The 20,799-nt window shown below is 42.2% G+C and overlaps 1 protein-coding gene across 1 annotated transcript in view; it reads right to left on the reverse strand.

Annotated features, from left to right (window-relative positions):
• The window catches only part of B73 (molybdopterin biosynthesis CNX1 protein / molybdenum cofactor biosynthesis enzyme CNX1 (CNX1)), a 132,764-nt gene that overhangs the window by 17,985 nt on the left and 93,980 nt on the right, over positions 1–20,799 (reverse strand). The window contains exons 10-11 of the mRNA XM_088896028.1: positions 19,930–20,087; positions 19,717–19,823 (exon numbers count right to left, since the gene is read on the reverse strand). Of these exons, the coding sequence (XP_088752154.1) occupies positions 19,717–19,823; positions 19,930–20,087 (265 nt within the window). The remainder of the gene's footprint in view (positions 1–19,716; positions 19,824–19,929; positions 20,088–20,799) is intronic.

The following is a 20,799-nucleotide window of genomic DNA, read 5'->3' on the forward strand; positions in this document are numbered from 1 at the left end:
TGATTAGGGTTCAAGTAGATCCTTGAATATTGTATTCTAAATTCAGGGAATATGATTCACAGTTGGGAGAAGGTAGGAAATTTTTGAAATTCGCCCCACCCATTCCGCAACCTTTATGGCGTCCATTAGATGGATCCTACCATTCTTTCAGTGGTATCAGAGCCACAGGTTCGAATCTTGAACCAAAAGAAAATCAGATCTGACCCTGCGCAGATGGATAGAAGGTGTTCTTTCAAGATTTGCGCAGATTGTTTTCTTTTTTCAAGAAACTGTTTCCTGTTAAGGGCGATTGATCTGAAATTAATTTCTATTAAATCCAAAATTTATTTGGAATTGTTCTTTATTTTTTTTGATTTAATGGACTGTTCAAACCTGGAGATCGCAGTGCAGTTTTAGCGCAGATGGTCTGCGCACCCTTTTTCTTTTCTATTTATTTATTTCATTCAATTCGGTCTGTAAATAATTTTTTTTTATTTTTAGATTGAATGTATAGGATTTGATCAAGAATGTAATTAATAGAAATAGGATTTCTGTTATTTTTCTTGATTAAAGAAGATGGAAGGAGATGGCGGCGCTGGAGATTTGCAGATGGAGAAATCATTTTCTGCGATTTGCAGTTTATGAAACTGCAACCCTTGTGATTAACCTCTGTTTTGCAGGTGGTGCGAACAGTCCATAATTGTTTTGTGTTTGCTAGAAATCAAAACTATTAATTTCAGATCATTCAATAATTAATTCTTGAATTGAAAATCATTTTTGGACCATTTCGGACTAGATTGGACCAAAACTGTTTGGACCGAATCTGGGTTTCGAAAGGGGCTGTTTTCAGTCCAATTGTCTCACACTTTTGTTCCAAATCTGATGTTCAATTACAGGGATTAATTCGGCCCACCTGTAAAGCCCAGTTTTAAAGGGTTAAAACTGCAAAAGCCCATTATTGTGAGATAAGCTGTATGGGCCGAACTGCTATCTGCGATTCAGCCCATACACCTAGTGGACATTAATCGTTAATGACTTGGTTTTTAAATGGGCCGTTGAATGGGCTTTACAGCAATTAATTGATTGGATCAATTCCTCCTTTACATGTGATGTTTGGATGTTTGATGTGCTGCGACCATGGGCCATAAGTACTTGGCCCGTGATGACTCGTTAGTGGCTCTTGCGCACACCATGGCTGAATGCACATCATTGCCATGGTGTCCCTGAAGGTCATTGGATGACCCCCTCTTTGCCTGGTGGGCCCCACAACCCTGAAAAGGGATGCGTACGGAACCCCTAGCCGATTAAGGCCCACCAGAAATATGACTTTATGAAAGTCAGTGGGAGCCACTTTGGTTTGACCTAAATTAGAACTAGGCCGTAATTTTGTTCCCTCCAGCAAATATGAATGCAAGTGATAGGGAGATCCATATGATGGACTCTCTAAAGGCCTTCCGTCATTAACACAATGATGGGTCCATCAGTAATGAGGAAACGCACCATAAAATTGGGCTATCCATTTGCTGTTGGATCTGTTAGAGTGTTTCATAAGATGATAGGGGCGTCATAGACCGATGTGGGAGGGGCTTCACCAGAAAATGGGAACTCTCTCACGGTACCTTGGCGTAACCTGAATATGATGGGTGTGCACTCACTGACAGAAGGGTTTACCTGAAAACGGCTCTGAACCTTGTCTGACAGAGGCCAAAGGGAAACTCATTTGATGAGTGGATATGATCCGTCACAGAAAGGTGGTGGGGTTATGCAGCTGAAACAGTTGGCTTCACGCACCCCATGTGATTTCCCACATTTCCAGAGACATTTCGTCGTCTCCGTCACTGAGATAGGAGGGAAATCTCAGAGATGAACAAATGGAAATGGAACATAGATTAAAAGCCATATCTATGTAGGTAAACATGAATCAAACTAAGGTTGTGGACTAATGATTTTGCTGTTTTATCAGAAAATGGCAAACGGACAATTTGCAAAGCTTCTAGACGATAACAAGCTTAAGGGCCCAAACTATGCCGACTGGTACAGAAATCTTATGCTGGTCCTAACTTCTGAAAAGTTAGACAAGGTAGTGAAAAATCCTGCCCCGGAACGTCCGGGTGATAGGGCTTCTGAGGCCCGTAGGAGGGACTACCAAGATTGGGAGGATAAGAACTCCCTAGCCCGCTGCTTTGTCATTGCCTCATTAGACAACTCAATACAGAGGCAGTTCGATCAGATCGAACTTGCCAAGGACATATTAGACAGTCTAAGGACAATGTATGAGGAGCAAAACCGTTCTACTCGACAGAAGGTCCTGAAATTGTTCATGACCGCGCAGATGACCAAAGGGCAGAAAGTTCATGACCATTGTCTTCGGATGATGGGATACATCAACGAACTTGAAGCTCTTGGATCCGGGCTAGATCTTGGCACGCAAGTGGATGCCATCCTAAATTCTTTGCCCTCTTCCTTCAATGCGTTCACTATGAACTACAATATGAATAAGCTGAATGTCAGCGTCCAGGAACTCAGCAATATGTTGCAGAGGGCCGAGGATTTACTCAAGAAGGATGAGCCTGTGGTTATGCTTGCTGAAGCTAACAAATCGGGCAAGAGAAAGAGAAAGGCAAAGAAGCCCCAGAAGAAGACTACCAAACCCAAGAAGCAGAAGAAGAACAAGGCATCTGATGTCTGTCACTTCTGCAAGCAGACCGGCCACTGGAAGAGGAACTGTCCTACCTACCTGGAATCTAAGAAAGGTAATATCGAAACTTGTGTCATAGAAACTAATATGTTAGTTACTTCTGTGTCCTGGTGTGTTGACTCCGGGGCTTCAACTCATGCGTGTAACTCACTGCAGGGTTTCAAAGTTAGCAGAAGGTTGAGTGAAGGTGAAGTGACACTGTTCTTGGGAACAACTGCAAGTGTTGCAGCTGCGGCAATAGGAACCGTAGAATTAGTTTTTAAAGAAGGAGTCCTTGTACTTAAAGATTGTCTTTATGTACAGAACTTGAGAAGGAATTTAATTTCTGTTTCAAAATTGTGTGCTGATGGATATACTGTTTACTTTAGTAATATGATTACTGTTAAACGGAATAATAAATTCATCGCATGCGGGGAACTAGAGAACGGTCTCTATGTTCTGCATCCTTCTTTGGAAACTAACTTAACCGAAACTACGTCGGTCGAAAATCCCAAGAAAAGGACTCGTGATACAGTAAATCCCACGTGCCTCTGGCATTACCGACTTGGCCACATCGGTGTCGACCGAATCGCAAGACTGGTAAAGGATGGTCCTTTGGATTTTCTAACCGTAGAAAATCTTCCCACTTGTGAACCTTGCCTCCAAGGTAAGATGACTAAGCGGCCATTTGACGGTAAGCCTGAAAGATGTGCAGGCACACTTGACCTAATACATACTGATGTATGTGGTCCCCTGAGTGTTAGGACACGGAATCAACACGTGTACTTCATCACCTTTACAGATGATTTTTCACGATATGGTTACGTGTACCTAATGAGACATAAGTCTGAATCATTTGAAAAGTTCAAAGAGTTCAGACAGGAAGTCGAGAAACAGTTAGGGAGAGAAATTAAGGCCCTTCGATCAGATCGAGGTGGCGAGTATCTCTCTGACGAATTCAGGGACTACTTAAAGGCCAATGGGATAGTGTCACAACTAGCTCCTCCTGCTACACCTCAACTCAACGGTGTTTCAGAGAGGAGAAATAGGACCTTGTTGGACATGGTCCGGTCACTTCTCGTACGCTCAGAATTACCCACATCCTTTTGGGGATACGCATTAGAGACTGCTATCTACGTGCTGAATAGGGTTCCAACCAAATCAGTTCCGAAAACTCCATATGAGCTTTGGACCGGAAGGAAGCCAAGTGTGAGACACTTGAAGATTTGGGGTTGTCCTGCACACGTTAAAAGAACAAGTACGGACAAGTTGGAATCTAAAACCAGCCGTTGCCTGTTTATAGGCTACCCAAAGGATTCGGTGGGTTATCTATTCTATGACCCAAGTGAGCAGAAAGTGTTCTGCAGTCGAAACGCCCGATTCTTAGAATCCGATTACATCCTGGACACCCATCGTCAGGAAATAGTTCTTGATGAGGAGAGCTCAGGAGCAGTGGGAGATGTCCCACAAGTTCCAGGTAATGACCAACCTAGAAGGTCCACCCGGGTATCCAGACCACCAGTCCGATATGGTTATGACCAGGATAGTTACCTGGTGGAAGCCTTGACTAGTGAAGAGGATCCCGTGACTTACGCGGAAACTATGTTAGACATAGACTCCCAGAAGTGGGTGGAGGCCATGAGAGCCGAGATGGACTCAATGGAGACCAATGGAGTCTGGACTCTAGTGGATCTGCCCTCCGGGGTAAAAGCAATTGGTTGCAAATGGATCTACAAGAGGAAGAAGGGCCCCGATGGCAGGATTGAGACCTTTAATGCTCGTTTGGTGGCGAAAGGGTATACTCAGAAAGAAGGCATCGACTATGAGGAAACCTTTTCACCGGTGGCCATGCTTAAATCCATTAGGATCTTGCTAGCTGTAGCAGCGTACCATGATTACGAGATTTGGCAAATGGATGTCAAAACAGCGTTCCTGAATGGAGATCTTAGTGAAGATATCTACATGCAGCAGCCGCAAGGCTTCATTGCTGCTGGTCAGGAACACATGGTATGTAAACTTAATAGATCCATATATGGACTTAAGCAGGCTTCTAGGAGTTGGAACATCCGTTTTGATTCTGCAGTCAAAACGTTTGACTTTGAGCAGAATCCGGATGAGCCCTGTGTTTACAGGAAATCCAGTGGGGATAAGATCACCTTTTTAGTCTTGTATGTGGACGATATCCTACTCATTGGGAATGATGTAGGAATGTTGACTTCGGTCAAGGTATGGCTATCACAGCAGTTCTCCATGAAAGATCTTGGAGAAGCTTCATACATACTGGGTCTTCGACTCTATAGAGATAGATCGAAGCGGATAATTGGATTATCCTAGGCTGCTTACATTGACAAAATTGTCAAAAGATACAGCATGGAAAACTCCAAGAAAGGAAACGTTCCTTTCAGGCACGGAGTCACTCTCTCCAAGAAGATGTCTCCCAAGACTTCTGAGGAGATTGAGAGCATGAGAGACGTTCCCTATGCCTCAGCTGTGGGGAGCATCATGTACGCCATGTTGTGCACTCGCCCGGACATAGCTCAGGCGGTGAGTGTGGTAAGCAGATTCCAGGCAAACCCAGGACAGGAGCATTGGACTGCTGTGAAGAACATACTCAAATACCTTCGAAGGACGAAAGAGTTTTGTCTGGTATTCGATGGTAGTTCACTGCAAGTTCTAGGGTATACCGATGCCGATTTCCAGTCGGATCCAGATGATAGAAAGTCTACATCTGGGTATGTTTTCACGATAGGATTGTGTGCTGTTTGCTGGAAAAGCAGCAAACAGGGGTCCACTGCAGACTCCACAACCGAGGCCGAGTACATTGCCACAAGTGAAGCTGCCAAGGAAGCCGTGTGGATGAAGAAATTCATACACGAATTGGGAGCGATTCCATCCAGCACATCACCCATCCCGTTGTTGTGTGACAACAATGGAGCGATCGCCCAGGCTAAAGAGCCTCGGGCCCACTCGAAGTCAAAGCACATCGAGAGGAAGTACCATGTACTGCGGGAGATCGTTGGTAGAGGGGACGTCCTAATTCAAAAGGTAGCATCAGCGGATAATGTGGCAGACCCATTGACTAAGCCACTGACACAGAAAGTGTTTGAGAAACACGTGGAAAGTATGGGACTCCGGCTTGTACCAGATTGGACCTAAGTGCAAGTGGGAGCTGTTAGACAGTTTTGTATGCCCTTAGCTTCAATCATTTTGATGTACTTTTGTTATTTAGTGGAAATAAATAAAGTGCATGTTTGATTCATGTTGTTTGGTTTAATTCTATGTAAAACCCTAAAACTGGACATTTGTAGAGACTCATGTTAGTTTTAAATGTTCACAGCCGTTGGATAAGTCTGGGGAGATTTATCCTTCCAAGGCTGATACTGGTGTGCCACCAAGTGTTGGGATGGCCTGTCTCAGCCATCAGGGTAAGACCCGAGGCACATACAGCATGGGATTACTTGAATCCTTGAACCGGACCAGATTTCCAGTCTTGCCCTGGACCTTGGAGATAGATGGGCAAAACTGGAAAGTTACACCTGACCCCTAGACTCGATTATGACACTTCACTAGGTGCTGGATCAGCCTGCCTTTGATATGCCAATCAGTGAGATCCTTAGTGGGGATCAAAACCTGGGTATGTTGGGGCAGTTTGAGAATTCATCTGAGTGGGTGGTCATAGTGACAGAATCAGCCACTTTGTCGGACAAAGGGTAATGATCGGGAATGCACTCTCTCTGATGGAAACCAAACTGCCGGCAGTTGATTTCAATCGTTGGAATTTTGTTTTTGCAAAATTAATATATTTACATATATATGTACGGTTTCAAAATGTTTGCAAATGGTTTTAATTCCCGGGATCCATGTGAGAGGAGAGTGCAGCACTGTTCCTTGCAGCCGAGGGAGAGGTCCTCTCTTGTCGGGCAGTGCTTGATCATTAAGAGCTGAGAGGTTAAGTGTAAGACCATTTAGGATAATACCTGATGGGCTAATCTTGCACCTGCCCACAGTCCCTGGGTTTTTATAAGATGGCTTGGCCCAGGGACCACTTAATGTAAGTGTTGGGCCCATAGGGTTCATACGATGGACTCAAGGGGTTCATTGAGATTTTCAGTGAATTCGGCTGGGCCTTGTATTAAAGGCTGGGCCGAACCCATGTGGCTGGTGTGTAGATCAATGCTTGGGTCCCACGCCATACAAAGAAGCCCAACTGGGCAGCAGATTGGAAACTAATTAAACACTGAATACTTAATGGGCCAAAAGCCCATTTCGAGGTGGGCTGATATGATCACCCATCAATGGGGCGAATTTGAGATTGAAGTTAGCAAAAAGGATTGGGCTCTTAGCCTTATCCACTCTTAGAGACCAAATTCAAATCAGATTTGAATCTGGTAACCTCCTGATAAGATCAGGAGTAAGCTAACTCTATCTGGGAAAGGGATTAAGATTATCCCCTATCCAAATACTGATTTGGATTGGGATAACTCCTAATTAGGAGATTTCTTAATCAAGAAGAAAGGAGGAGATTTTCGAATGTACCAAGAGAGAGAAATCAGATTTCGATCCAAGAGGTTTTGTAAGCAAGAAGGGTTCCTGCGAATTGAGATTAGATCTCATTCTCTCCAGAAAAGAAAACGGTTCAGCCTTTTCGTTTCTGGAAATCTCCTCCTGCTGCCGCCATCTGCATTATTGCAAGATTTGATCCTTGCAGAAAAGAAAGTCAAGAAACCAGTTCTTGACATCAGTCTTGCAAGAAAGACTGAAAGAATTCAGTGTTTAGTACATCCAGGGGATTCTTGTGAAGGATCCAGTGTGTAGGACGCACCCTGCTGGTTCAGTTCCATCCACAACTGTGTCATCTTCAGCAGGGACAGATCTTGGAGCATTCTTTGGGCGTGAACACCAACTTTGGGAGATACTGCTTCTCCGGATCAGGTATAATCCTCCCATTTATCTTTTGGTACAGATCTGGTTTGATTAGGGTTCAAGTAGATCCTTGAATATTGTATTCTAAATTCAGGGAATATGATTCCCAGTTGGGAGAAGGTAGGAAATTTTTGAAATTCGCCCCACCCATTCCGCAACCTTTATGGCGTCCATTAGATGGATCCTTCCATTCTTTCACCAGTAGGCAACAAAAAGAGATACTTACATACAACAGAAGAAAAAGGGGCCCTCACTCTCATGACAACAACCAGTTGGACTCGGATCAATCTGTCTCTACAATCCAAGGTAATTTCAACTCTCATACTTCTGATTTGGATCTTCCTATTGCTCTCCGTAAGCCTATCCGCTCTTGCACCACCCGATACCCCATTGCTGATTTTGTTTCTTACTCACATTTATCTCCTGCTTATCACTCCTTTGTGTCTGCTCTTTCCTCTGTGTGTGTTCCTTATAGGTACTCAGAGGCTGTGTCTGATCCAAGGTGGAAAGAAGCTATGAATGAAGAGATGAAAGCCCTAATGAAAGCAAGAACTTGGGAATTAGTGGATCTGCCAGAGGGGAAGACCACTGTTGGGTGCAAGTGGGTGTTTACTGTAAAGCACAGGGAGGACGGGTCCATTGAAAGGTACAAGGCCAGACTTGTGGCAAAGGGGTTTACTCAGAAAGAAGGGATTGATTACAAAGAAACCTTTGCCCCAGTAGCAAAGCTCAACACAATTCGGGTTCTATTGTCACTAGCAGGAAATTTTTCATGGGAACTTCATCAGCTGGATGTGAAGAATGCCTTCTTAAATGGTGACCTTCATGAAGAGGTATTTATGGAACCTCCACCAGGCTATGACTTTAGTAGAAAGGTGTGCAAACTGAGGAAAGCATTATATGGGTTGAAGCAATCTCCCCATGCATGGTTTGAGAGGCTCTGTGAGGCCATGAAGAAAGTGGGGTACACTCAGAGTGGTGCAGACCATACCTTGTTCATAAGGAGACAAAATAGCAAACTTACTGCACTCATTGTTTATGTGGATGATATGGTAATTACCAGGAATGACTTGGAAGAGATAAAAAGACTGAAGGAGTTTCTAGCTTCTGAATTTGAGATCAAAGACTTGGGTCATTTGAGATATTTTCTTGGGATTGAAGTTGCCAGGTCAAGAGAGGGAATCTACATATGTCAGCGGAAGTATGTTCTTGACCTCCTAGAGGAAACAGGCATGATGGGGTGCAGGCCAGTAGATACTCCAATGGAACAGAATCATGGCCTGCAAGAATCAGTAGGGGAGGACTACTGTGATAAAGAGAGATACCAAAAATTGGTAGGGAAGCTGATATACTTATCCCTCACTCGGCCAGATATTGCTTATGCTGTGCATGTTGTCAGTCAATTTATGCACTCTCCAGAGATCCCTCATATGAAAGCAGTTGAAAGGATTCTCAGGTACTTGAAGACTTGCACAAGGAAGGGAATTCTCTTTAGGAAAAACAATAGAATTGAAATTGAAGCCTACACTGATGCAGATTGGGCTGGGTCTGTTGGAGATAGGAAGTCAACCTCGGGTTACTGTACATTTGTGGGAGGAAACCTGGTCACATGGCGCAGTAAGAAGCAGGATGTAGTGGCTAGATCAAGTGCAGAAGCAGAGTATCGAGCTATGGCCCACGGGGTTGCTGAACTCTTATGGCTCAGAACTCTTCTTAATGAACTTGGCATTAAGGCTGAAGGTCCTCTCAGGCTGTATTGTGACAATAAAGCTGCCATCAACATTGCCAACAATCCCGTGCAGCATGACAGGACAAAACATATTGAGATTGATCGGCACTTTGTTAGAGAAAGAATTGTCTCGGGTGAACTCTGTGTGCCTTATACTCCATCTGAGATGCAAATTGCAGATGTACTGACTAAAGGGCTGGTAGCAGCAAAGTTTAGGGACATGCTTGGCAAGCTAAACATGATTGATATCCATGCTTAGCTTGAGGGGGAGTGTTGGATTGAAGTCTTTGTATGTATGAGTATTCGGCTGATAAGAGTTCTTATTAGCCTATACTTAAGTTTAAGTTGTCCTGTACTGGGCCTTTGTTAATGGGCCTAATCCTGTTTAATGTTTTAAGTTGTCTGGGTGTCCCATCACTAATCAGGGGCATTCTAGTAACTTCCTGTATCATTGACTGAGCAGTGCCGTTCGACATTCCAACATCTCTTCTTCTTCTTCTCTTTTCTGCTACTTCGGCTACAGTAATTTAGCTTTCACCTCACACACTCCTTGAGCCATTGATCTGAATTCAGCCTCAGCACTACTTCTAGCAACTAGACTTTGCTTCTTGCTTCTCCAAGTAACTAAATTGCCCCAAAGAAATGTGTAGTACCCCGAAGTTGACCTTCTATCAGTGATCGAGCCTGCCCAGTCCGCATCTGTATACACCTCAACCCCTCTCTTCTCATTTTTCTTGAAGAAGAGTCCTTTTCTTGGTGTGCCTTTTAGGTACTTAAGAATTCGATACACAGCTTCAAGATGTTCTTCGTACGGGGAGTGCATAAGTTGACTCACCATGCTCACGACGAAGGCAATATCAGGACGTGTATGTGACAAGTAAATCAATCTTCCTACCAGCCTTTGGTATCTTCCTGTATCTATTGGAACCCCATCTTTAACTTCTCCAAGTTTAGTATTAACTTCTATCGGAGTGTTTGAAGGTTTGCATCCACTCATTCCAGTTTCTTTCAAGAGATCTAAAATATATTTTCGTTGCGAAACCACAATGCCCTTCTTCGATCTTGCCACTTCCATTCCAAGAAAGTACCTTAGCTAGCCTAAGTCTTTAATCTCGAATTCCTTGGCTAGGCTTTGCTTTAGTCTGCTCATCTCTTCAATATCATCTCCAGTCAAGATTATGTCATCAACATAGACAATCAGAACCGAAACCTTGTCTTTGGTGGATCTTTTTGTGAAAAAAGTATGATCAGATTGTCCTTGACTATATCCTTGACTTTTGACGAACCTTGTGAATCTTTCAAACCAGGCTCTGGGAGACTGTTTAAGTCCATATAGAGATTTTTTTAACTTGCATACCTTAGTTCCAAACTTCTCAGTGAAACCAGGTGGAGGCTCCATATATACTTCTTCTTCCAAGTCTCCATTCAAAAAGGCATTCTTCACATCCAGCTGATTCAGTGGCCAATCAAGATTAGCTGCAACAGATAAGAGTACTCAAACTGTATTTAGCTTTGCCACTGGAGAAAAGGTCTCAGAGTAGTCTACTCCATATGTCTGAGTAAAGCCTTTCGCTACTAGGCGAGCCTTGTATCTCTCGAAGGATCCATCTGAGTTGTACTTCAGAGTGAACACCCATTTACAACCGACAACTGTCTTTCCATCCGGCAGGTCCACTTTCTCCCAAGTAGCATTTTTTTCCAAAGCGCTCATCTCCTCAAAAACAGCTTCTTTCCACTCAGGAACATTTAGAGCCTCTTGGATACTGTTAGGAATGGATACACTAGACACTTGTGAAATAAAGGTACAATATGAAGGTGAAATATTTTTGTAAGATACAAAATTTGACAAAGGATGTTTTGTACAAGACCTAACACCCTTTCTGAGAGCAATGGAAAGATCAAGCTGACTGGAAGAATTAGAATTACCTGGAGGAATATTTTCAGGGATTTTTGGAGAATTATCGTGAGTTTCATGATCCAACCTTAGATCAGATTCTTATTGATGTTGCGGAGTAGTGCCTCTCCTTTTCTGTGCTAGATATTCCCTTGAATATACAAGGCCTTTATACTGTTTCACACGCATCTCTGTTGTTTCAGCTTTTTCATTTTGAGATGGCATCACCAAAGGTTGTTCATTTTCAATATTTAATTCATTTGTTTCCACTAATTTTGTATTTTCTGCCTCGCTTTCTTTCGGTGACTGGTTGTGAGGAACATCATTATGGACAAATTCAAACATTAAATAAGAACCATCTAAAAAACCATCTTCACTAGTGTTGCTCTCCCCCTGAAGATGGGAGTTGCTGTAGTACGAGGTTCCTTCAAAGAATGTGACATCCATAGTCGCAAACATCCTTTTCAAAACTGGACCAAAGCATTTGTACCCTCTTTGATTAGTGGGATAACCTACAAAAATACATTTATGTGCTTTTGAATCAAGTTTTGAACGTTTAGGATCATGGTTATGAACAAAGGCCACACTTCCAAAAATTTTTAAGGGAATGTTTGTCACTAGCTGAGAGTTTGGAAAACAGTCAATGAAAACCTGTATGGGTGTTTTAAAATCCAAAATTCGTGTAGGCATTCTGTTAATCAAATAAGTGGCTGTTAAAACGGCTTCTCCCCAAAGATACTTAGGAACCTTAGTTTGAAAACTTAGGGCTCTAACAACTTCAAGGAGATGTTTGTTTTTCCTTTCAGCCACCTCATTTTGTTGAGGTGTATTATTACAAGAACTTTGGTGTACAATTCCTTTCTCAGCAAAAAAATTCCCTAACACATTGTTAAAAAATTCCTGCACAGGGTGTATATGAAGAAAAGAATTGCGAAGTGCCGGTCATATGATCAGTGGCACCTGAATCTAGTATCCAGGAGCCATTAGATTTGGTACAAGCAATGGCTGCAGTGAAGAAATTACCTGACTGAGCTAGAGAACAGGATGGGTTAAAGTTTCTTAACGATTGAGATTTAAACATTTTATATAAGTGCTCTATTTGTTCCTTTGTGAAAGGAAGAGACTCTGAGGATGACTACTGCCCTGGATCTAAGTTGCTTACTTGAAGTGCGCGGACATCTCCCCCTGACTTGTTGTCATTGCCTGATTTTTTCTTCCAACCCGCCGGTTTCCCGTGCAGCTTCCAGCATGTTTCCCGAGTATGCCATGGCTTTCTACAATGATCACACCAAGGCCTCTGCTTTCCTCCTCGTTTCTCTCCGTCTAAGTCTACACCTCGGGCCACAAGAGCGGACCCTTCATTCTCTGTTTTTGTTTCACTAACATTCTTTAACATCACTTGCCGCCATGCTTCTTCTCTACGCACTTCTGAAAAAACCTCTCTTATAGTAGGCAAGGGCTTTCGTCCTAAGATACGTCCCCGAACCTCATCGAGTTCTTTGTTCAAACCAGCCAAGAAGACAAAAACCCGGCCTCTTTCTATCTTCTTTTTGTACCGAGCACTGTCACTGGGACTTTCCCATTCTTCTTCAAATAAATCCAACTCCTGCCAAACAGCCATCATCTCATTATAATAGGCTGTTACTTCACATTGACCTTGCTGCAACTTCCACATTCGGGTATTCAGTTCGAACAATTGTGAATGATTGTCCAAATCTGAATAGGTTTCCCTAACAGCTTCCCACATATCGCGAGCCGTTGGCAGAAACATGAATGGTTTTCCAACCACCGGATCCATAGAGTTGATAAACCAGGCGGTAACCATAGAGTTTTCAGAACGCCACTGCCTGTACTTTGGATCATCAGTTGCTGGTGGTTTCACTTCGCCATTCAAGTAGCCGAGTTTCCCTTTGCCGTCAATCACCAACCGCACGGACTGAGACCACTCAAAATAATTTTTTCCATTTGGTTTGTGAATGGTAATTTGAAGGGAATTCTCAGAAAGAGAAATAGCCGCAAGCTGAATACCTCCCTCCGAAGACATCACACCACTGGTAGCGTCCGAAGATGCTGAACTTGAGCCAACCATGGCGGCCTTAAAATTCATGATCGAACCCTATGGCTCTGATACCATGTTGAGAAATATAGAGGGAGAAAAGAAGAAGATTTTCTTTATTGATAATTCAAAACATATTGAGAATACACCTTAAATAAGAAAAGATAGGAGAGACAAACTCCTAGAATTTCTCTCAATCAGGGATTGACTAAATCTTTCCCTTAATCCTAGGATCTGACTTTCCTAAATTTATTTAAATCTAATCTTTCCTAAATTTATTAAAATCTCAAATCCTGTCTTTCTTAATTTGCCGCAAATCCTGTCTTTCTTAATTTGCCGACAGTGACCTTTCCTTTAAAACTAGTTACAGAATTATAAGTACAAAAGAAATTACACAAAAGCCCAAAATAAAGTAGCCCGAAGAACCCCTTGTTTTGCAAGTGAATCAGCCATTGAGTTTGCTGATCTGCCTACCCACTGAGCTCTGATCAGGGGCACTTTTGTAATTTTCCTTTCTTTTTATTATGAGTTGGGTCACCCTAATATATATGCTAATAGCTGGAGCCGCCAGCTACAAGTTTGAATCCATTTTCTTTGTCTCTCTTCCCTCTTCTCTCTTTCTCCTCTCCTGTTCTCCTTCTCTGATATCTCTCGCCTGGAAACATGGTATCAGAGCAGGTCTTCTGAGATTAGAAGCCGTGAGATCTCTCTCTTCTCTCAGTACTTTTTTTTTTTCAGTTTCTTCTTACTGCAGATTGAACCTGTCAAGGATGCATTGGACTCATCTGAAGTTTTCTATTCCCTTTCTTCCCTTCTCTCTTGGTCGTGTGCCAAGAAACAAATTAAAGAGAGGGAAGTTTGATGCCGTGAAGGTTCTTCCACCTGTTTTCTGTGGATCGCGTGGTCCATTTCTGTACCCAGGTAAGGGAGTTATGGAGGTCTGAATGACTTGTAAGTGCAGTGAGTTTCGGTTCTCAGTCTTGTGGATCGTGTGATCCATTTCTGTACCCAAATAGCTGGGTGATATAGGTCAAAATGACCTGTAACTAAAACAGTGGTTGATTATAATTCTTGGAAACAAAAAAAAAAATGTGGCTGAACCGGGGACTGAACTGTGTCTGAATTGGGGATTGAACTGTGGCTGAACCGGGGACTGAACTGTGTCTGAACTGAATTGGGGATTGAACTGGGGACTGAACTGTGACTGAACTGGGGTCTGAACTGGATGAACTGAAATTGAACAGTGGCTGAACTTCTTTTTAACAGAACTATCCTTTAACATGTCATCTGAGGATTCTATCCTGCCTAGCGGGCCCTCCAGTCAAAGTGGAATGAGTGAGGGTTTTGACATGAGTTTTCCCATGGCCGTGAAACCTTTTGATGGTCTTAACTACCTAGAATGGTCAAGGGGAATCAAATTATACATAACAGCCAGGGGGAAGGTAGGCTATATTAATGGTAAAACAAAAGAACCAAAGCCCTAGGGGGTGGAGCATGATAGGTGGGATCAGGAAAAAAGCATGGTAATGTCATGGCTGTTACATTCTATGTTGCCTCCAGTTAGGAAGACCTTCATGTGGGCTGAAACAGCTGTTGAGATTTGGGAGCAGGAAAAATCTACCTATTCAGAGCAACGTCATTATGCCAAAATATACAAGTTGCAAGCTGCCTCCTCTACTTGTAAGCAGGGGGAGAGGACCCTCTCAGCCTATTATTCAGATTTGACCTCAATCTGGAAAGAACTAAATCACTATCAGAACATTGACTGGAAGTGTGATGCTGATGCTAAGGCCTACAAGTCTTTGGTTTCCCAACAGTGGGTGTTTGCCTTCCTCTTGGGGCTGAACTCTGTATATGAGTCCCTCAGAGTTCAGATATTAGGAAGTAAATATCTTCCTTCAGTACAAGAAGTGTATGCTCTAGTTCAATCTGAAGAGAGCAGGTGGAGTGTGATGAATAGCTCCGAGGGGGAGCAGATTGCCTTAGTGTCTAAAGGGAGTATGGGTGTAGGAGGCAGTAATTCCTTTAAGAAAGGTGAATTCCAGAAGAGAGCGGATGATAAAGATAAGTTATGGTGTACTCACTGCTAGAAGGCCAGACATACTCGAGATACTTGTTGGGACCTCCATGGAAAGCCAAAGTGGGCCCAAGAGTTGAGTAAGAAATCAGATCAAAATAAGAAGCCGGGACAGCAGAGTTAGAAAAAGTTTAATGCAGCAAACTTGGCCTCTCAGGAGTCTTAGTCATCTACTGCTATTCACCAGGACCACCCATCCGTTGCCGATCCCCAGGAAGATATCATTAATTCCTTCCATGACCACTTGGATCTGTATGGGAGGGCAATCCGCTAGATGGATTCTACTTCTCCTGCCTCGACTTCTTTTGCATCTACTTTAGGTAATGGTAATCCTGCCACAACCTTCCATGTGTCTTTCCATTCATCTGACTCCCCTTGGATAATTGATTTTGGAACCTCAAACCATATGACGGGTAAGTCAAATTGTTTCCAATCCTATAAACTTTTATCTGGTAGGGACAAAGTGAGATTAGTTGATGGTTCTTTTTCCACAATAGCTGGTAAGGAACCATAACCCTTCCTTTTGGACTTACCCTTTCTAATGTATTACATGTTCTGAAATTAACTATAAGTTTGTTTTCTGTTAGTAGCATTACAAACTCTTTAAACTGTTAAGTGACCTTTTTCCCTTCTTCTTGTGTTCTACAGGATTTGGACTCGGGGAAGACGATTAGTAGAGGTCGTATGGTGGATGGTCTCTACATGCTGGAGAGCAAAGCTAGTCTTGCGGTCATTGAGTCTACGAGTCAATCTAGTATGAGCCAAGTTTACTTATGGCATAGTCGTTTGGGTCATTTATCGTTTGAGTCGTTAAAGGTCTTACTTCCAGATTGTCTTACTTCCAGATTTATTTAAATCAGCGTCAGTGTCTGAGTTCAAATGTCAAACTTGTCAGATGAGCAAACATTGTAGAAATCATTTTTCTTCAAGAAATAATAAATCCAATTTTCCTTTCCATATTGTTTATTTTGATGTTTGGGGCCCTATTACTTTACCATCTAAGCTTGCTTATACATATTTCATTACTTTTATTGATGACTATTCCAGATATACATGGGTGTACCCCATGCGGTCCAGAGATGAAGTACCAAAGATTGTAAAAGATTTTCGACACATGATATTCACCCAATTTCAGACAGATCCAAATTTTCCAGTCTGACAATGCCAAAGAATACTTCCACTGTGATCTCACGGAGTTTTTTGCTTCGTGTGGGTCTATCCATCGTAGTTCTTGTGCCAAAACTCCTCAACAAAATGGTGTTGCAGAAAGAAAAAACTGCCATCTACTTGAAGTGGCTCATGGGTTACTCATCCATATGAGTGTTCCAAAACGTTTTTGGTTGGATGTGTGTTATGTGCTACTTACCTCATCAACCTTATGCCATCTCGGGTGTTAGGGTACAAGGCCCCTCATCAACTCCTATTCCCCAAAGCTCCCCTCTTTTCTATTTCCATTCGTGTATTTGGTTGTCGTTGTTTTGTTCAAAACTTGTCTCCTACCCGTGGTAAACTTGACCCTTATGCTCTTTCTTGTGTTTTCTTGGGCTACCCTTCTTCTCAAAAGGGTTACCGTTGTTTCGATCCCGTCTCTCGGAAATACTATGTTTCTATGAATGTGTCTTTCTTTGAGGGTGATCCCTTCTTCCCGGTTTCTCCTCAGGGGGAGAATAGGGTGGAGGAGAAACAACTTCAAGTACTACCTCCCCAACCTGACCCTCCTTCGTTCCATGTCTTTCTCCATCGCTGCAAGGACCAGCCGAGTTCAAAAGCTGTGGAGCAACTTGAAACTATACCACCACCATCATCAGATTCACCGGGGACAGATCACATTCTACCAGGTACTATTATGCCCGTTGACATTCCTGATCCTATTGCTATTGATTCTTCCTCTGCCAATGACCTTGACATCCCTATTGTACAAAGGAAGGGAGTTAGGTCCTATACCACCAGACATCCTATCTCCCACTTTATCTCATATGAGAACATCTCATCATCCTTTCGTGCTTTTCTCTCTTCCATTGACAATATTCCTATCCCCAAAAATGTGGCAGAAGCTCTTTTAGTACCTGAATGGACAGATGCAATGAAAGAAGAGAGGGGTGCCTAAAATAAAAATGGTACACGGGAATTAGCGGATCTCCCTGTGGAAAAGGAACCGGTAGGGTGCAAGTGGGTTTTTAAAGTAAAGCACAGGGCTGATGGTGCAGTAGAAAGGTACAAAGCTCGGTTGGTGGCGAAAGGGTTTACTTAGGTGTATGGAGTGGACTATGCAGAGACATTTGCTCCGGTTGCTAAGATGAATTCTATCAGAGTTCTCTTTTCTCTTGCTACTAACCTTGATTAGGATCTCCACCAGTTAGATATTAAAAATGCCTTCTTGAATGGTGATCTTGAAGAAGAAGTGTACATGGTGCAACCTCCTGGCTTCTATGCCCAAGATCAAAAAGAAAAGGTGTGCAAGTTAAAGAAGTCCTTGTACGGACTAAAACGGTCACCGAGAGCTTGGTTCAGCAAGTTTCACCTAGTTGTACAACATATTGGTTATAAACAGTGTCAAACTGATCATACACTATTTGTGAAAAAGGGAGAAGGGAAAATTGCAGCCTTGATAGTGTATGTTGATGACATAGTGATCACAAGCGACTGAAAGGTGGAAATTCAGAGACTAAAGGAGTTCCTAGCCACTTAATTTGAGGTGAAGGATCTAGGTCCCTTGAAGTATTTTCTTGGAATTGAAGTGGCCCGTTCGAAAAAGGGGATCTTCATTTCTCAAAGAAAATACACCCTAAATTTATTACAAGATACAGAAAGCTTGGAGTCAAGCCTACTGACTCCCCTATTGATCCAAACCACAGATTAGGTGATTGTCAAGGTGAGACTATCAAGGATGTGAAACAATTCCAGAGACTTGTGGGTAGACTATTATATTTGTCTATGACACGGCCAGACATTGCTTATGCTGTGGGTGTCCTTAGCCAATTCATGCATACTCCTAAGACTACTCACTTAGAAGCATCCGATAGAATTCTCAGGTACCTGAAAAAGTTCCCAGGGGCTGGTTTACTTTTTCGAAAGAATGGTCACTTGAAGGTTGAGGTGTATACAGATGTTGACTGGACCGGATCAGTTGATGACAGAAAGTCTACTAGTGGTATTGCACCTTTGTGGGAGGAAACCTAGTCACGTGGAGAAGAAAGAAACAAAATGTTGTGGCAAGGTCTAGTGCTGAAGCTGAATATAGAGCAATGTCCCATGGAGTGGTTGAAGTCATGTGGATAAAGAACTTGATGAATGAGTTGGGATTTCCTGTTGATGGTCCCATATCCTTGTATTGTGATAACAAAACTGCTATCAACATTGCTACCAACCTAGTGCTCCATGATAGAACTAAACATATTGAGGTTGACAAACACTTTATTAGGGAGAAAATTATAAATGGGGAAGTGTGCACTCCATATGTCAGTTCCATAGATCAACTTGCAAACATCTTTACCAAGGGATTATATCATTCGCGGCACAATGATTTATGTGACAAGTTGGGCATGATTGATATCTATGTCCCAACTTGAGGGGGAGTGTTGGAATCAGTTAACCTCTTCTCTGAGGTGTTTTATTTATGTTTTCTATTCTTTAGTGACGCAGGGGCACTTTTGTAATTTTCTTTTCTTTTTATTATGAGTTGGGTCGCCCTAATATATATGCTAATAGCTAGAACCACCAGCTACAAGTTTGAATCCATTTTCTTTGTCTCTCTTCCCTCTTCTCTCTTTCTCCCCTCCTGTTCTCCTTCTCTGATATCTCTCACCTGGAAACAGAACTAAACTTACAAAGTAAGGCAGCTATGTTTTTTGTGGAATGGGTATGGATTGGTGTTTCTTGATTGCGGGAATTTCATTTTGGTTTAATTTGGGTTTCTTGGATTGTGGAGTTCAGCTTGGGATTTTGTTTTTTATCTGTTTATGTTAGGGGGATAATTTGTAAGGGTAGGCTGGATAAAGGGTCTAAGTTTGTATTGGCAAGTGGTAGTGCGTGGGCGCCTGCCTTGGGGTTGATTATAGTGGGACTATTATTTCTTTCAAGTGATTGCTTATCACCTTTCCTTGTAACTTCTTTTTCTTTTAATAAATTTTATTTTGACCTTCAAAAAATTTAGAGAAAATACTTCCTGAAAGAATCAGCATGCAAAATGCTAGATCTTCTATGCATACACACAAGCATTTAACCGCCTAAAGGCATTATAAATGGATTAGAAAGCAGGTTGGAGAAATTAGAAACAATCAGGAATTCATGTGAATGCAGGGTAGAATGTATTGGCACATATGTGTACATGAGTATGCACATGCATATGAACATTCAGACCACAATATGAAGAAATTTATACCTTAAGACTCTCCTGCATCATCACAAACAGAAGACCAGGTGTTTCTTTCTCTATTACACTTTTTGTAGCTTCAGGAGTAACATCCCTCGGAGTGAAACCCGTACCACCTAGAACAAAACTTAAGAACTGTACATTATAAACTTGAATAAACCAAGAGAAATAACTTCCATTTTCAACCAAATAAGATGGAAGACCAACAATCAAGATCCTTACCAAGAGTTAGGATAAGGTCAATTTTGTCAATATCACTCCATTTCTGCAGAACATCTTTAATTTTGCCTACTTCATCTGGAACTACAGCTGTTGCAACCACCCTTGCTCCTCCCAATCTTTCTGATGATGAATTTACTACGGAAACTGCCCTTGGACCACTGGAGAGGTGCAGAGGTTAATCTGGAGTAATCCATCTCTTTGACAATAGGAAACTAGGTATGGCAGATCTAGATAAGCTTCACATACATGCACAAATATAATAGACTTTGCTCTTCTGGCAAAACACACAAAAGGGAATACTCGTGCTAAAGTTCAACTGTTTAAATTATCAACCAGTAGAAATAGTGGTTTGACTCAATCTCTGTATTGCTTTGAGTTATAAACTGAGAATCTACTTACAGAACCATCAAACGAGATCATTGAACAATCAAACCATTCAACAGTTCTAAAAGTCTTTGACGGTTATGATGCTTCCATGCAAGAAGGTATAGAAAACTTTTTTGATTGGTAACAAGATCAGAAACGTCATTGAAAGTAATTCACCAAAAAAGAAAATTGTAGTGAATATGGGAGGGCTGAACTGGATATGGAACTAACCTATATCCTTTTAGCAAAAAGTGGCTGCTCTCAGACTTGAGCCTACATTACTATGCTTGTTAGCCTGAGATTTTACATAGCACCAAGGAATGCCCCCTAGCTACAGCTGGATGATGACACAAAAACCTCTTTGTTGACTGAGAAGTAGTTTCTGATTTTTGTAACCAACTTTTATTTTTACTCCTCTTAAATTCCGGAAAGGAACCTTCTAATGAGGGTAACCATCTCTTTGAGGTTACCTTTGGTTCTGATAGAGTATATGTGGAAGGAGAG

This window comes from Nelumbo nucifera, chromosome 1 (genome assembly GCF_055504915.1).
Source record: "Nelumbo nucifera cultivar China Antique chromosome 1, China Antique-T2T, whole genome shotgun sequence".
NCBI classification, from domain to species: Eukaryota; Viridiplantae; Streptophyta; class Magnoliopsida; order Proteales; family Nelumbonaceae; genus Nelumbo; species Nelumbo nucifera.